At 48.5% G+C, this 16,131-nt stretch overlaps 1 protein-coding gene across 1 annotated transcript in view; it reads left to right on the top strand.

Moving 5' to 3' along the window:
* The window catches only part of LOC144772997 (cell cycle control protein 50C-like), a 274,293-nt gene that overhangs the window by 61,394 nt on the left and 196,768 nt on the right, over nucleotides 1-16,131 (top strand). Inside the window, exon 2 of the mRNA XM_078657732.1 lies at nucleotides 2,661-2,771. Within this exon, the coding sequence (XP_078513858.1) occupies nucleotides 2,661-2,771 (111 nt within the window). The remainder of the gene's footprint in view (nucleotides 1-2,660; nucleotides 2,772-16,131) is intronic.

The following is a 16,131-nucleotide window of genomic DNA, read 5'->3' as shown; positions in this document are numbered from 1 at the left end:
CTGAACCCACCTGACCCCGTGGAAACAGTATAACCCAACAGGGATGAGATGGAACCAGGGAAGGGAGCCAAGGATGTTGGAATGGAGGCACTGTGGTTTGTAGGGTGCTTCTCTGGGCAGGGGTAGGACCATGGAAGACAGCTAGCAGAAAGAAAAAGGAACACCCAGTTAGGAACAATCCCCACAACCTCCAATCCCACTCACGCCTCCACACACATATCAAATGACATCTACCTGTTGAAAAAGACGTCAGGGTTCTTGCTGTAAACGTGAGCATAGGGATATGATAGCAGTTCCAATGCAGTCTGCTACCCCAATACCAGCGTCAAACAGGAACGTAGAACCAGAGCCCGGCGTGCTGCCAGGCTAACCAGGAACTGCGCTCCAGCGCGGCGTGTTAACCCCCAATGTATGCTCTCCAGCGCGATGTGTTAACCCCCAATGTATGCGCTCCAGCGCGGTGTGTTAACCCCCAATGTATGCGCTCCAGCACGGCGTGCTAACAAAGAAAAAGCTCCTGTATTGTGAAGCAACAGAAATAAAAGCGCTCCTGCGCTACGAAGCCAAAGGAAAATAAACACGCTCCTGCACAAACAGAACAAACTCCAGGACCCCAAAGGAACACAAATGCCCAGTACTCGTAGGAACAGCGCTCCGGCGCTTGGAGTACTCACGATCAAGTGGGCAGAGCACTGGATAGTTTAGCGCTCCAGCGCTAACAGAACCGGAACCGTTCTTCGGCACTTTGAAACAAAGAGGCGAGGACGCAGCAAGTCCTCCAAATATACCTACGACGGCGGGAGGCATGGCAGGCAGCTCCGACGGCTATCAGGAAGAATTTGAAGCGCTGATCCGGCGGGAACCGCAGTGTTTATGCGGAGTCCCCCGGAAGCACTACTGAGGAGGAGGTTCCCTGTCAAGACTAGACCGCCACCCAACTTCTGCCCGGAAGTAAGTGTAGCAGTGCCAATATGTGTGCAGAGGAGAGAGCTGGGGTGGCCAATACCGCAACGTGACAGTAAATATTACTGAAGACTTTGCATTGTCCTTGCGCTACCTTGAAGGGCTGTTCCTAATACTTTTCTATAACATTGTCATTTAGATGTGTAATATTTGGATTTCTTACCTTTAATCTTATTTACTCTCAGGCCAGGTCTTCCTGGTCATAGTCAAATTTCCCACTGCTCTTGATATCTTCTCTTTATATCTTGTTGATGTTATTAGGGCTTTGCAAAGAAAGCAGACCGTAATGTCAGCATGATGGGAATGTTTAGGTAAGATAAGTGTATAAAGGAAATAGTAATATATCAAAGTGGCTGTAGGTTAGCTGGGGATTATGGGAATTGTGCTTCTTGAATAAGGAATGCCTGCCTCTTGGGTGTTCACCTTCTTAAATGATAAGGACTGTGATGGGAAAGATCTAACGTGCGCGTAAGGAAGATTGGCTAGTAGTAATCCACATATTCTGGAGTGTGTAGGTAGGAAGAAACCTTCTGGTTGTTGTTTAGACCCTATGCCTCCAAGTTGATTTAAAGATAAACAGGTAGATTCATGAAAGAAAATTCGGCTCGCAAAGGGCCAGATTCTGCGAATCTGACCCTTTGCGAGCGCAATTTTTGCATTTGGGATTCATCATCCCAAATGCAAAAATCGCTAATTGCGAAATCGCATATTTGCGAGGAATTGCCTTTAAGGAATCTCTATTTGAGATTCCTTAAATGCAATTCATGAAACATTTAAAAATTGCGAATTCGCAAATTTGGGCCGCTATTTACCGCGAAGTCAAACCTCGTGGTAAATAGCGGAAACTTAGAAAAATGCACTTAAGTGCATTTTTCTAAGTTGTATGTTACACACACACATGTCCCAAGGACATGTGTGTGCGTAACACCAGCATCCAATGTCATTTCAGGGATGCAACAGGGTGTCCTTTTGACACCCCTGCACATTGACATTGCAAAATCAAAATGCGAATCGCTATTTGCGATTCGCACATTGGTATGTCTTCCCATTCATTCCTATGGGCCTTTAGGCCCATAGGAATGAATGGGGAGTTATTCCTTATTTGCGATTAGCAATTAGCTAATCGCAAATAAGGAAGCTGTAGGAATCGCAATAAATATTGCGATTCCTACATGAATCCTGCTTTGCGAGTCTGTAATAGCGATTCCTTATTATTCGCTATTACAGACTCGCAAAACATGCCGATGATGAATCTGGCTGAAAAATCTGGCTGTCTCTCGTGTAGAAGCAAACTCAAATTGTAAGGACTTTGCAAAGGACAAATTAACTGAGAGGTGATATAAAAGACAGCAGTGCAAAATTTGAAAATTAAGCAATGAAATCACAGGACTGTATACGTATAGAGGTAGTCATTATTGTGTGAAAGGTAGCATTAATATCATAGATCATATTATTAGAAACGCTACCAAACAACTTTGTTTTGTTCTTGTTACTAGTGATTGCAGTGGTGAGAAGATGAAATCACAGTAAAACCCTGAAGTATTACTTTTCAGTCACTGCCCGTGATGTAGTATTTTCAGCACCAATCGAAGCCCCAAACACTAAGTAATTCTGACACATCACCTTCGAGGTGCTGACACTTATGTTCATTACCGTATAGCTGAATGGCTCTTTTCTGTTTTTAATTGTATTTTCAGATTAACTATTCGGATGTCTGCTCACACTGTTCAAAGTTACGGGAAAACTCATCCAATTACGGCATAGAATGCAAATGCGTGGTCAATTTCACACTCCAAGAAGAAATCCAGGTAAGAACGTTGGAATAACTTTGCATATAATCACCAGGGCCGGACTGGCCGTTGCGGACGCTGGGCATTTTCCCCGGTGGGCTGTTAGCGTGGGGGCTGGTTTTGTACCTGTGGGGGCCGTTTTTGTTGCTGGGGGCCGGTTTTGCAGCAGTGCCTGCAAAATCGTCCCCTTGTAACAAAACCTGCCAGTCCGGCCCTGATAATCACCAAACAAACAGCCACTGCATTTGGCAACACATATTCATTTTTCCAAACAACTTTAGTTGTAATCAGTATTGTTTGCTTACAATATTTGTAAATCTGACTGTATATGTTTCTCTATATATCTAAATAGAGCTTTATAGAAGCAATGGCGGCCAGTAAGGTACAGGCGTGGCTGTAGGGGGACGGTGATGGGTTTGAATAAAATACCAAAATCACTTACCTGAACTTGCTGTGTCTCTCCTACGTCGAGCGAGTCTCTTACTGGAAGCATCCAGGCTCCCCACAGCCAATCACAATGCTGCAATGCAGTGTTGTTATTGGCTCCGGGGAGCCTGGCTGCTTACCAATCACAACGCTGCAATGCAGCATTGTTATTGGTCTGAGTGCCGCGGTTTGGCCCTCAGCCAGGGAATGGGGGCCTGGGCATGTTCTCCATGCAGGCTGTAAGGCAGCCTGCATGGTGAACATGCAAAGTGCGCATGACTGATTGGCCGGCCCGAGAGGGCTGGTCAGACTGTTATGTGCACTTTACAGAGTGCACAACAACCATCTTCTTTCCTAACGTCAGTCGATCCAAGCCCGGCCCGCCCTGCCCTAGCCTGACGATACGAAAAATAAAATGATAATAACTTCAGTTATTATCATTTTATTTTTTCGTTTACACTGCTCCGTATGCAGTGGGGTGATGCTCCTCTGCCTTAGTGGAGGAGCTGCCACTGTATAGAAGTACATGCTCTTGAGACACTCTTGTGTGGAACATCATCACGGGCTGGAACCCCATCGCCCATAACCAACAAGACCACCAGGAGGAGGGGACAATAATTAGCACCAAGCGGGTGCTTGAATCCAGCTGAGAGCAGTCGCAAAACCCTCTTGAAGAACTCTTGAGTGGAACTTCATCTGGGGATGGAACCGTATCTCCCATAACCCACCATAAAATTGAAAGTTGGAGGTCGAGCTGCGAATAACCATATACCAATATTGATCACATTGAACAACATTTCAGGTTTAAGAGAAAAATGGTATAAGGGGAGCCGCCGGCAAAATAGACGCCACTTGCGCCAGAGGGTACTCCAAGCCCCACAACTACAATCGCCAGGAGGCATCAACGCCATCTTTCCTGCGCCCAGACGCGCTTAAAGCCACTTTGCAGCTCCCACAAACAGATGCCACTTGCGCCAGGGGTACTCCAAGCCTCACAACTACAAGCCCCAGGAGGCGCCAATGCCATCTTTCCTGCAGCCGGAGGTGCTTAAAGCCACTTTATGGCCTCCGCAGCGCGGGAGCCACCAGCAAAACAGACGCCACTTGCGCCAAGGGGACTCCAAGCCCCACAACTACTAGTGGCAGGAGGCGCCGGCGCTATCTTTACCGCACACAGAGGCGCTTAAAGCCACTTTGCAGCTCCCACAGCACAGGAGCCGCCAGCAAAACAGATGCCAATTGCGCCAGGGGCGACTCCAAGTCCCACAACTACAAGCACCAGGAGGTGCCGACGCCGTCTTCACCGCGCACAGAGGCACTTAAAACCACTTCGCAGCTCCCACAGCATGGGAGCCGCCAGCAAAAAGAATGGCACTTGGGCCAGGGGGGACTCCAAGCCCCACAACTACAAGCACCAGGAGGTGCCAACTCCGTCTTTCCCGCACCTGGAGGCGCAGTGCGGGAGCCACCAGCAAAACAGATGCCACTTGCACCAGGGAGGACATCAAGCCCCACAACTACAAGTGCCAGGAGGCGCCAATGCCGTCTTTCCCGTGCCTGGAAGTGCTTAAAGTCACTGTGCGGCTTCCACAGTGCGGGAGCCGCCAGCAAAACAGATGCCACTTGCACCAGGGAGGACTTCAAGCCCCACAACTACAAGTGCCAGGAGGCGCCAATGCCGTCTTTCCCGTGCTTGGAAGCGCTTAAAGTCACTGTGTGGCTTCCACAGTGTGGGAGCCGCCAGCAAAACAGATGCCACTTGCACCAGGGAGGACTTCAAGCCCCACAACCAAATGGGCCAGGAAGCGCTGATGCCTTCTTTCTCGCGCCCAGAGGTGCTTAAAGCAACTTTGCAGATTCCGCAGCACGGGAGCCACCAGCACAACAGATGCCACTTGCACCAGGGTATACTCCAAGCCCCACAACTACAAGACCCAGGAGGCGCCGACGCCGTCTTTCCAGTGCCCGGAGGTGCTTAAAGCTACTTCACGGCTCCCGCAGCATGGAAGCCGCGAGCAAAACAGATGCCACTTGGGCCAGGAGGACTCCAAGCCCCACAACTACTAGTGCCAGGAGGCGCAGTCACTGTGTTTACCGCACACAGAGGCGCTTAAAGCCACTTTGCAGCTCCCACAGCACAGGAGCCGGCAGCAAAACAGATGCCAATTGCGCCAGGGGGCATGGGCGTAGGAGACACTAAATTTCTGGGGGGGACAGGGACAACCTTGTGGACTTTCCAGTGACCCTATGCAAATCGCCCATTGTGTGAGACCGTACGCGCGTTAAATGTATACAATCGCATAGTTATGGAGAGAAATATTAAGAAAAGGCAGGCAAGTAGTGGACTTGGAAGATGTACTGGCTACTCAAATGCGGTACTAAGATGATTCTTGCTCAGTTGTTAAATGGTGGCAAGTACAAAGAAATGAAACTGAGGGACTTGAGACAAAATCTTCACTAGCAGTATCCTGAGCCCAGATACCATCAGGTGTAAAACTCCACATAGTTTTAAGAGCAATAGAGAATTGTGAAACACAGAACTAGGAGAGAGTGTGTGTGAGATGCACGAAGGCTCAAACATGGTGCAGGTAACCTCTAGCCTACAGTCCACCAGTACTCTGCCATAGCCTGCCCTTGCACCCAAAATATGTAAGGGAGTGAGTACCAATTTGCCAATTCCCAGACTTAAAAATCAAATAAAAAATAGTGCAAATACTATGCTCATTGTTTGTATGATAGGTGTGACCCCTGCAGGTGGAATTTTTACACATTGAAGAAACACCGCTTTAAAGAATACTACTTCACAAAGCATTAATAGCCAAGAAACCAGCTAACTCTAACACCACTGGTTGACTTTCAGCTGCACTATGTAAGGCTAGGTTTCAAAGTCCATGCCTATAGTAGAAAACATAAAACTACAAGTACCAGAATGCAAGGGGCTGCTGGCACATATCAAGCATTTATAAAATCTGTGGTCTACAAGATACACGTGGCCCGGATCACATAATGAGCCTTCTGAGCTCTCGCAGTCAGACTTGAGCAGGGGCGCAACTAGAGCCAAATTTCGGGGGGGCGGGCTATGAAAAGATATAGGAGGGAGGGCTGACTCTTCCAGCAATAGTTAGTGGAGATGCAGGGGCTCTAGAAGGCAGTGGCCTAACGAAACTTGAGGGGGCCTCCCTGCAAAGTACATGGAGCGGTCCCCTTGGGACTCAGTCAGGAGCTCTCCTGCCAGGGTACTGTGCTGAGGGCCCCACCTGGAGCTTGCCCCCCACCCATGCACCGTGGGGGCTTCAGGGGCGTATGTTTCACCCTCTGGACATGAAACACAACTGTATTGATTGAGTCCTGGTTTCAGGGGTTAGAGAGCAAAATATCATGTTTATTTATTTGCGGAGAGGGCAATTATATTATCTATTAACCTCCAGCCTAGGATCCTTTTTCTTTTATCCGAATGAACCATTAATCGTTTTTGCATACTTGTAGGTCTTCTTCTAATCAAATGCCTCTAGACAATTTCTCTATCAATCTTGCTTATTTCTCCTCTAATAGCATTGCCACCTTCACTTGCTCCATTATCCCTGAGTGTGTGGCCAATGGTGTCCACTTTCCATGCTGTAAGATGAAGGTACAAAAGGGGGTGGTGATGGACGGAGCATCTGAACCAATCAAACACTCACACCCAGTCAACTGATCTGGGTTTGATCCATCACCGTTCTTTAGCCCACTCTGCCACCCCAGTTCAGACATGGCTATATGCAAATCAGTCTGACCCTGTGCCTCATGGGAACAGTCCAGCCCGAACTGCCAAGCCAGGTCTTCCCTGGACCGGAAACAAGCTTCCGAGGACCGGTTTCTGGCATTCCAGCCGTCTTCAGGCCGGCTTGCTTGAATCCAGTGGCAAAGTGTGCAAGGGACTCACGTCTGAGCATACCCTGCCACACTTATGGCGGCCAAAAGCGGTACAAAAGGGGGTGGTGATGGACGGAGCATCAGAACCAATCAAACACTCACCCCCAGTCACAGATCTGGGTTTGATCCATCACCGTTCTTTAGCCCACTCTGCCACCCCAGTTCAGACATGGCCATATACAAATCAGTCTGACCCTGTGTCGGCCCCAACATCTTAGTTGAAGAAGGTTTAACTGTTATAACCTTTATTTTCTGGAATTCATCATGCTATTCTTTTTTTCGTAGATACTCTTGCATTTCCTTTCTCCAGCTACTGATTGTGCCAAAATAATGTTGAACGTTCTTATCATTTGTTTTATGGAGTAAGAGTCATCAGGCCCCATCTTCTTTATTTTTCTGTTCTACTTGGGCACCGCACACAATACTCCAAAAATGACCATAATGTTGTCACAAATCCTCACCCTCTCGGTGCTTGTATGTGTACAATACCTACAGAGAATTCACTGAAGGCACACATTACTCCCCAGCGCATTATTAGAATGTGGGTAAGACCCACAATGGGCTTTGAGCGAAATGACCAACCCCACGGCATTTATGGGTTCTCCATCTTAAACACTTAACTTCCACCTATCATTTCCAATGGCTCTACATTGCTATCTATCAGTGTGAGCATGGCTAGTGAGCCCAACATCAAAGTTAAAACTACCTGCTTTCTGTATATTTACCAGCGTCCCAAATTACCCCCAACTAGTGTCAGAGCTTTCATATACCCGCTAGCATCTCTTAAAAATCATTATTAGTATCCCTGGACTCCCCCATGATCCATGGCAGCATCATTTAGATTGCAGCAACAAAGTCACCATGTCTTCCGTCATTCATTGGTATTCTTGTCAGCAGCTCCAGTTTATGTGTCAGTATTATCACAGTCCCATGGGTCAGCTCCTGCATCATCTAGAGGCAATGCTTAGTACTTGCAACAGCCATGGTATCACTGCCAAAACATAGTGGTGTCCCCATAATCTGCTCCAGCATTAGTGGTTGCACATGCCAAGAGATTACTGCTAGATTACACCCCCCAAATAAATCCAGTGGCCATATCAGAGTTTTTCATTGGACTAACGCACACATACACAGAATACGAGGATTCCAAAAGCTAAGAACAGCATTCAGGAAGTTGTTTATTTTTACTAAGGGAGGTAGAAGAGTGGGGAGCAAGTGGTGTATCTCAGTGAAAAAAGCAAGTCTGTGTTTGCTGTCAATGCGGTCCCTCTCTCACACTGCCAGAATGGAGCTTCCCAGAGCTCCATTTTGTACTTACAGTGCATTGTCGGTGCCTCCAGCAATGAAATGCAACCAGCTCCTGAGCTCTGGAGTTTAATCTGCAGGCCGCCCGATCGAATCTCAGCAAGATACACTCAGCCTTTGATTCTTCCAAGATCGATGAAATGAATATCGATTTCGGTTAGGCAGTAATCAGTGTGCATAAAAACCCTACACCACACCGTCCACCTGGAACACAGCGTCTAGCAAGGAATTGGCATTGTCAATGTGAATAGGAAAGAAAAACGAAAATAGAGCCTAAAAGGGGTTATGAACTTTGTTCGGTTCTTGCAAAATACAGCGTTTTAGGGAAAGTGCAATGTAACCATCACATCTGGCTTCTGCGCTGAGAGTAACAAATCTCCTTTAGTACCGAAAAAAAAATCACTAACTTCTCTTAATATGCAGACCTCCGTTCTAGCAAACACAATCTGAGAATGCACCGTTTCTGAAAACACCCGCCCACAAGATAGAGAGGGCGAGAAATGCTTATTGCTTGGGGAAGTCAAGAGGGGGTAATGCCACCCACGGACCACTCCTGCCTACTAGGCCCAGACGCAGACTCACCCGACCAGCCCGGCTGACACACACTAGGGGGGGGGGACGCCCAAATAAATAATTCCCGGAGCCTCAGGGGGCTGCGCCACACAAAGAGTTGAAAAGGGCAGAGGCAGGGGGGGGGGCGAGTGGCCTCTGACGTCACCTTATGCTGTGACTATCGGATCATTGGCGACTCACAGACAGGTAACTGGAGAGGCGCCAGGTCAAGTGCAGGGCCATTAGGTCACGCAGCTCCGCTCGCACTTTTTTTCGCGCGCTAAAGGCCTGCTGCTAATCTCCCTCTCAGGAGGGAGAAGGGAAATGTGTTTGTCCTTTCGTCCCCCCACCCTCGTCCCCTGCGTCCCCCCCACTCCAAAATCTGGGGGGGATATGTCCCCCGCGTCCCCCACAGTTCCTACGCCCATGCCAGGGGGGACTCCAAGCCCCACAACTACAAGCACCAGGGGGTGCCGCCGACGTCTTTACCATAAACAGAGGCGCTTAAAACCACTTCACAGCTCCCACAGCACGGGAGCCGCCAGCAAAAAGGACGCTACTTGTGCCAGGGGGGACTCCAAGCCCCACAACTACAAGCGCCAGGAGGCACCAACGCCGTCTTTCCCGCGCCTGTAGGCACTTAAAGGCACTTTGCGGCTCCTGCAGTGTGGGAGCCGCCAGCAAAATAGATGCCACTTCCACCAGGGAGTACTTCAAGCCCCACAACTACAAGCGCCAGGAGGCGCTGACACCGTCTTTCGGGCACCTGGAGGTGCTTAAAGCCACTTCACAGCTTCCGCAGCGCGGGAGCCGCCAGTAAAGCAGACGCCAATTGCACCAGGGTGACTCCAAACCCCATAACTACAAGCATCAGGAGGCGCTGATGCCATCATTCCCACGTCCGGAGGCTCATAAAGCCACTTTGCAGCTCCCACAGCGTAGGAGCCCCCAGCACAACAGATGCCACTTGAACCAGGGGGGACTCCAAGCCCCACAACTACAAGCCCCAGGAGGTGCAAACGCTGTCTTTCCAGTGCCCAGAAGCGCTTAAAGCTACTTCACGGCTCCCGCAGCCCAGAAGCCGCCAGCAAAACAGACGCCACTTGCACGAGGGGGGGCTTCAAGCCCCACAACTACAAGCACCAGGGGGCGCAGACGCCATCTTTCCTGCGCCCGGAGGTGCTTAAAGCCCCTTCACTGGCATCCGCAGCGCGGGAGGTGCGCGGGCGTGCCTGGGTCGAGCCAAGGGAAAGCCCGTCTGTGACAGGGAGAGGCTGGGCAGGGCCACCCCCCTTGGCTTCAACTCTCTTTTCTGGCTTGTGGGTAAGACTTCCTGATCCAAATACCTTTTAATGACATTTATCTCATTCCTTTCCCTGGAGGTGGCATCTGTTAAAGTACTCTGAACAACTCATTGTAGTTACCAGACAATAACTGTTCCTGATTGCACCGGGACAAAAAAGGAACACTCCTTGTGGGATCACTAGTCTTTCCCTGTTCATCTCTGACTCTTATTCTTATACTACAGGGTTTAGGGTTTATCTGTGATATTTTTCTTTACTCGAACACTGAAGATCTAGCAGTTAAACTGCCTGCCTACATTAGGATTATTATGTAAGCCTGAGCAGGGCGGCTGGTGTAGCCAAGCGACTGTTGGCCATTTAACCCCCCCCTTGTTCCACCCACCATCTGGGCCATTTTTAAATAGTTCAAGTTCAGAAATTTGTATAGCGCACTACTCACCCATAGGGTCTCAAGGCGCTTGTGGGAGTGGGAGCATTATTTATCGAAAAGCCAGGCTTTAAGTTCCTTTCTGAAGGAAATGTGGTTCTGTGTGAGGCGGAGTTGAGTGGGGAGAGAGTTCCAGGTCTTGGCCGCCAAGTAGGAGAAGGATCTTCCTCCCATGGTGGATCTGTGGATGCGCGGAACTGCGGCAAGCGCTTGGTTGGAGGATCTTAGTTGGCGGGTGGGTGTGTAGAAGGACAGTCGTGTGTTGAGGCATTCGGGTCCTAGTTTGTAGAGGGCCTTGTGAGCGTGGGTGAGGAGATGGAATGTTATTCTCTTGTTGACGGGAAGCCAGTGGAGGTCTTTTAGGTGGCTGGTAATGTGAGCTTGGCGAGGGATGTCCAATATGAGTCTGGCCGATGCATTTTGGATGCGTTGGAGTTTTTTCTGTAGTTTGGCTGTGGTTCCGGCGTAAAGGGTGTTTCCATAGTCCAGTCGGCTAGTGACCAGTGCGTGGGTGACCATCTTTCTTGTTTCGGTGGGGATCCAACGGAAGATTTTTTTGAGCAAACGGAGTACGTTGAAGCAAGAGGATGAGATGGCGTTAACTTGTCTGGTCATCGAGAGGGAGGAGTCTAGGATGAATCCCAGGTTGCGTGCGTGGTCTGAGGGTATGGGTGCTGTGCCCAGGGCCAATGGCCACCAAGAGTCGTCCCAGGCAGAGGGGGATGATCCTAAGATGAGGACTTCCGTTTTGTCTGAGTTGAGTTTTAGGCGGCTGTTTTTCATCCATTCGGCTACTTCCTTCATGCCTTCATGAAGATTGGTTTTGGCGGTGTTAGGGTCTTTAGTGAGGGAGAGGATCAGCTGGGTGTCGTCAGCGTAGGAGATGATGTTGAGGTTGTGTTGTCGTGCGATGGATGCTAGGGGGCTCATGTACACGTTGAAGAGGGTGGGACTGAGTGATGATCCTTGTGGGACTCCGCAGATGACTTCGGTGGCCTCTGATTTGAAAGGGGGGAGTCAGACTTTCTGGGTTCTCCCCGCGAGGAACGAGATGATCCAATCTAATGCTTTTCCTTGTATTCCGATGTTGCTGAGGCGTTGTATGAAGGTGCTATGACAGACCGTGTCGAAGGCGGCGGAGAGGTCGAGTAGGATGAGGGCAGCTGTTTCTCCGTTGTCCAGTAGCATTCGGATGTCATCTGTCGCTGCAATGAGGGCGGTTTCGGTGCTATGTTTGGCTCGAAAGCCGGACTGTGAGGGGTCGAGGGAGTTGTTGGATTCAAGGAAGGTGGCGAGCTGCCTGTTGACGGCTTTCTCAATGACTTTGGCCGGGAAAGGGAGGAGGGAAATGGGGCAAATGGGGAAAAATAATTTTGTACTTGATTGCACAAATTATACTCTAACTTGGGACAGCTCTTTGTTGACTTCATCGGGGTGCCTGTGGCATAGGACGGTTTAGGCTGAATAATGGGGAAATGTACCTGCCCTCTGAAGCAACTACCTCAGCCCAAAGCTACCCCCTTATCTTCATTGCTACCAACTTCAATTGACAGGATGTTACAGAGGGCAATAGGGGTGTTCAATACACAAATAGAGCTCACTGAGAGGTGCTTGTCATTAACCCCTGATTTATGCATTCCACTGTCTGATTTATGTACGCCGCAAACTGCCACCCCAGTCCCTTTAGCTGAACCACGCTCACCCCTACACCAAGAAGTTGCACCTAAAACAGTAGCACGTAAGGCGAGAAATACCACCAGTATTCCAAAGAACGGGAAGCGTAAACAAGCACTTGGGGTGGGAACTAAAAGAAAGAAAATAAGCGAGGAGCCATCATCTAGTGCAGAGGATTGCGAGAAGCCTCACTCAAATGCAAGTGTCCCCCTGCCTACTAGACTAGACATTGATTACCCTACCTGGGCATTGAATCTGTTGACTGACTTACAGTACCAACTTAGAGCCATTGTAAGGCACAAACTCACCCCCCCCCTACTCAATCGTATAGATAAAGTGGGAACAATGGGGGATAGCTGGCAAGTAAACTCCAGCGTAACCAGTACTCATGTAGCAGCAAGGGGAAATGATTTTGGCTGCCAGCTGGACACTTTAAAACTGATATCTCCGGATGGGTTGGATGCGCAGAGCAACTTAGACCCCACCACAACCCAAGAGAAAGGGTACCCAAATGTCAATAATCACCAGGCAGTCAGGAGTTCCAACCATGAGACCGGGAACAAAACTATAGTACCCCCCTAAGAGGGTCATGGATAAAAAAAAGCCCCCCTCTATATGGGCCCATGGAGACTGAGAGTGCGTAGGTGAGGGACAAATACATTATTGGAAGGCCAGTAGTAGTGAACTTACCGAGCATAAATGTACACCCTGCCTCTTCTCCGTACGTAGTTATATTGGCGGGAGATCCCCCAATAAAAAATTACTAGAGGGAAACACAACTTGATCTTAGGAACAAATGCCTGTTCTAGTTAGCGAGGTACAGGCAGCTTGGCTACGACAGGGCAGGGGAAATTTTAATGGTCCGTAGAGTTGAGTGGGTGGGAAACCGACAAAAAACAATGCAAGGGGACTGTGTAGTCATAAACTTTTAAAATCTCCAAATCGTGGGTAGCCTACTCAACCAGAAGACATGCCACCAGGAGCCACTCCCAGGGATTAGGCACTTTCCACTGGACTATTTTTACACTCACTATCAATTGCCATCTAGCATCCACATTACTCCAGAAGCATGCAGATGGGAACCAAGCATTCTAACATTCCAACTGTGGGTAGCTGGGATCCCCCCCCAGACCTTTACTATTTAACACCAGTAAACAATAGATTTGGGGTTCTGGAGGAGGTAGATTGACAACTAGTGACTGACTTCAGACCAGGGATCTGTAACTCAGTGGTCGGAAACAGAATTGGAAGATCATGGAGGGCATTATCTCACCCCCCAGACAATATGCCCCGGGCTAGGAGAAACAGGCAAGGACCACCGATTAAAAATATCCCAGACCCCTGGCCCAGAAGAAGCTGGGGTACAACTGCCAGGATCATTTTTCAAACCCCACTACACGTTCCCCTGAGTAAAAAAACGAGGGAAGGCTTGTCCACGGTGTCAGTAGATAACTAGGTGACTGCCCAAAAGAGGGATACTCAAACTTCCAACGCCAATGCATTTGAGTGTATCCTTAGGAAGAGCGTGCAAGGTAACACAATGAGGGTCTTATCCTGGAATGTTGCTTGACTCAAAACCAAACTGTTTTGCCCAGATTGGGGGCTCTTTGTGGACAAATACGATGTATGCATGTTCCAGGAAACCTGGGCTCGGGAAGGCCCTCTGAGGGTGTGTTTTGTTTCATTCAAAATTCCTGCTACCTTGGGGGGAAGGGGCAGACCTTTGGGGGGCATAACCATGTGGGTAGGCTTGTAGCTGGGCTGCAGAGCCGAACAGTTGACTACCACATCAAATGACAACCAGTGTGTAATACTTACCTTTTCCTCAAAGATAAAAATTGCCTTTATCAATGTTTACTCCTGGCCTGTTAGCCTTAGCCAGGAATCTGCGACATTAAACCACCTGAGCCTCTTCATTCCCACAGTTGACAAAACTATATGGTTGATTGTAGGAGGTGATTTTTACTGCCCATTTGAACCCCTCTCTGATCCAGGTAACACCACCCCCAGCATGGAGGATCTGCAATGGCTAATCCCCGATCCACAAATTCAGCCTATCAAAGCTTGTTCCCCATTTGCACTCCAGATTAATTCAATTACATTAACTCACTCCCTAAGAGCGAGCAACGGCCGTACAAAATCAGATATCTGGGGCAGTTAACGTTCAACAGAGTAGGTCAATCGTCCCTGTTGGATTACATTTTAGTGCTTATGGCAAAGGGATCGTGATTTTGATGTCTTGTTGCAACAGGACAGCGACCACAGCACTTTGACCATGTAATTGGAGATGCCGAATCTGGGTCATTCTATTTCCAAGGCCACCTGTACTCCTCAAGACAGTGGATTAATACTTTCAAATAACAGAAGGAAAATAAGGTGGGGTTTAATTCAACAGTCACCTGACAAGATGGCCACAGTATATCAGCCAGTAATCCCGAATTGAATAGAAATGTGGGAGGCCATAATTCCAGAGGGTACTCCACTAGCTATTGAGAGAGTTGCAAAACTGCATGCAGAATTAGTATCCAAATTGGTAGATGTATTCTATCCAGTGGTACCTCATAGGGCGAAAAGATGGCCTAAACAATCTTGGTTTAATGCCAAATGCCGAAAAGACAAACAGGCTCTGCTAGAAGCCATTAAAGCAAAGGGCAAGCACCGAACTAAACTGAATCGGGTGCTGTATAAAGATAGCATCCAGCAAGCAAAAAAGAACTGGGAATTGGACAGATGGGAGGCCCTTAAATCTGCCTTACTTAAAGACATGAAGGCTTTCTGGACCATAGTTAGTGTAGGTGATAACGAAGGGAAGACAGCCATTGAGCCGAATAAAGCATCTGAAGTATGGGAAACTCATTTTGAGGCTCTATACACCATCAAGGAAGCAGTGGGCCAAACTGATGAAGCCTGCATAATTCTTACTGGGTTAACCAGGAGGCGGCCCCAGGGATTGCCATGTCGGAAGTGGTAAATGCAATTAGCAAGCTTCCCTTTGATAAAGCTCCGAGTCTGGATAAACTATCGGGGGACCTGTTTCGGGGGTACCAAAAATATGGGCACCTTATCTATGGGTCCTATTTAATGTTATTTTAAATGGCATTGAGCTCCCTGATACCTGGTTTGGGGCAGAAATTGTCCCAGTCCTTAAAAAGGGTTCACCCCTTCTACCCACTAACTACAGGTCAATCAGTCTGATCGCTGTTACCTAGAAATTGTTTGCACGGATACTCCTTGACCGCCTTCAGGCGTGGATGGAAGAACAAGAGATCTTGACCCATTATCAAGCTGGATTCAGAAAAAACACCTCTACCGTCGACCAGATATTTAGACTTCAAATTCTTCTCTGGAAAACGGTGACTGTAGAGGGTGGCAGCCTCTACCTAATATTTGTGGATCTGAAGTCGGCTTTTGATCTCGTGCCCAGGGCCAAATTATGGGGTATACTTAGAGATCTGAGGATCCCCCTACCTCCTTAGCATCCTGATGAGACTGCATGAAGTTAATTTTGCTCAAGCAAGGTATGGAAAATGTGGTGAATTAACCCCCGCTTCCTGGTTAACAAAGGGGTACAGCAGGGGTGCGTGCTCGCACCCACTTTATTTTGTTTATTCATTAATGCACTGGTTGACCAACTCAGGAAGCTTAAGGATAATAATGCCCCCAAGTTAGTGTGTAGTAAGGTTCCAGCAACAATGTTTACTGACAACACTCTTTTACTTTCAAAGTCGCCTATGGGAATCCAGAAAATCCATGATGGCTTTGTTGCCTTCTGTAATAC

Source organism: Lissotriton helveticus, chromosome 8 (genome assembly GCF_964261635.1).
Source record: "Lissotriton helveticus chromosome 8, aLisHel1.1, whole genome shotgun sequence".
Classification (NCBI taxonomy): Eukaryota; Metazoa; Chordata; class Amphibia; order Caudata; family Salamandridae; genus Lissotriton; species Lissotriton helveticus.
This window is presented reverse-complemented; position numbering and strand designations above follow the sequence as displayed.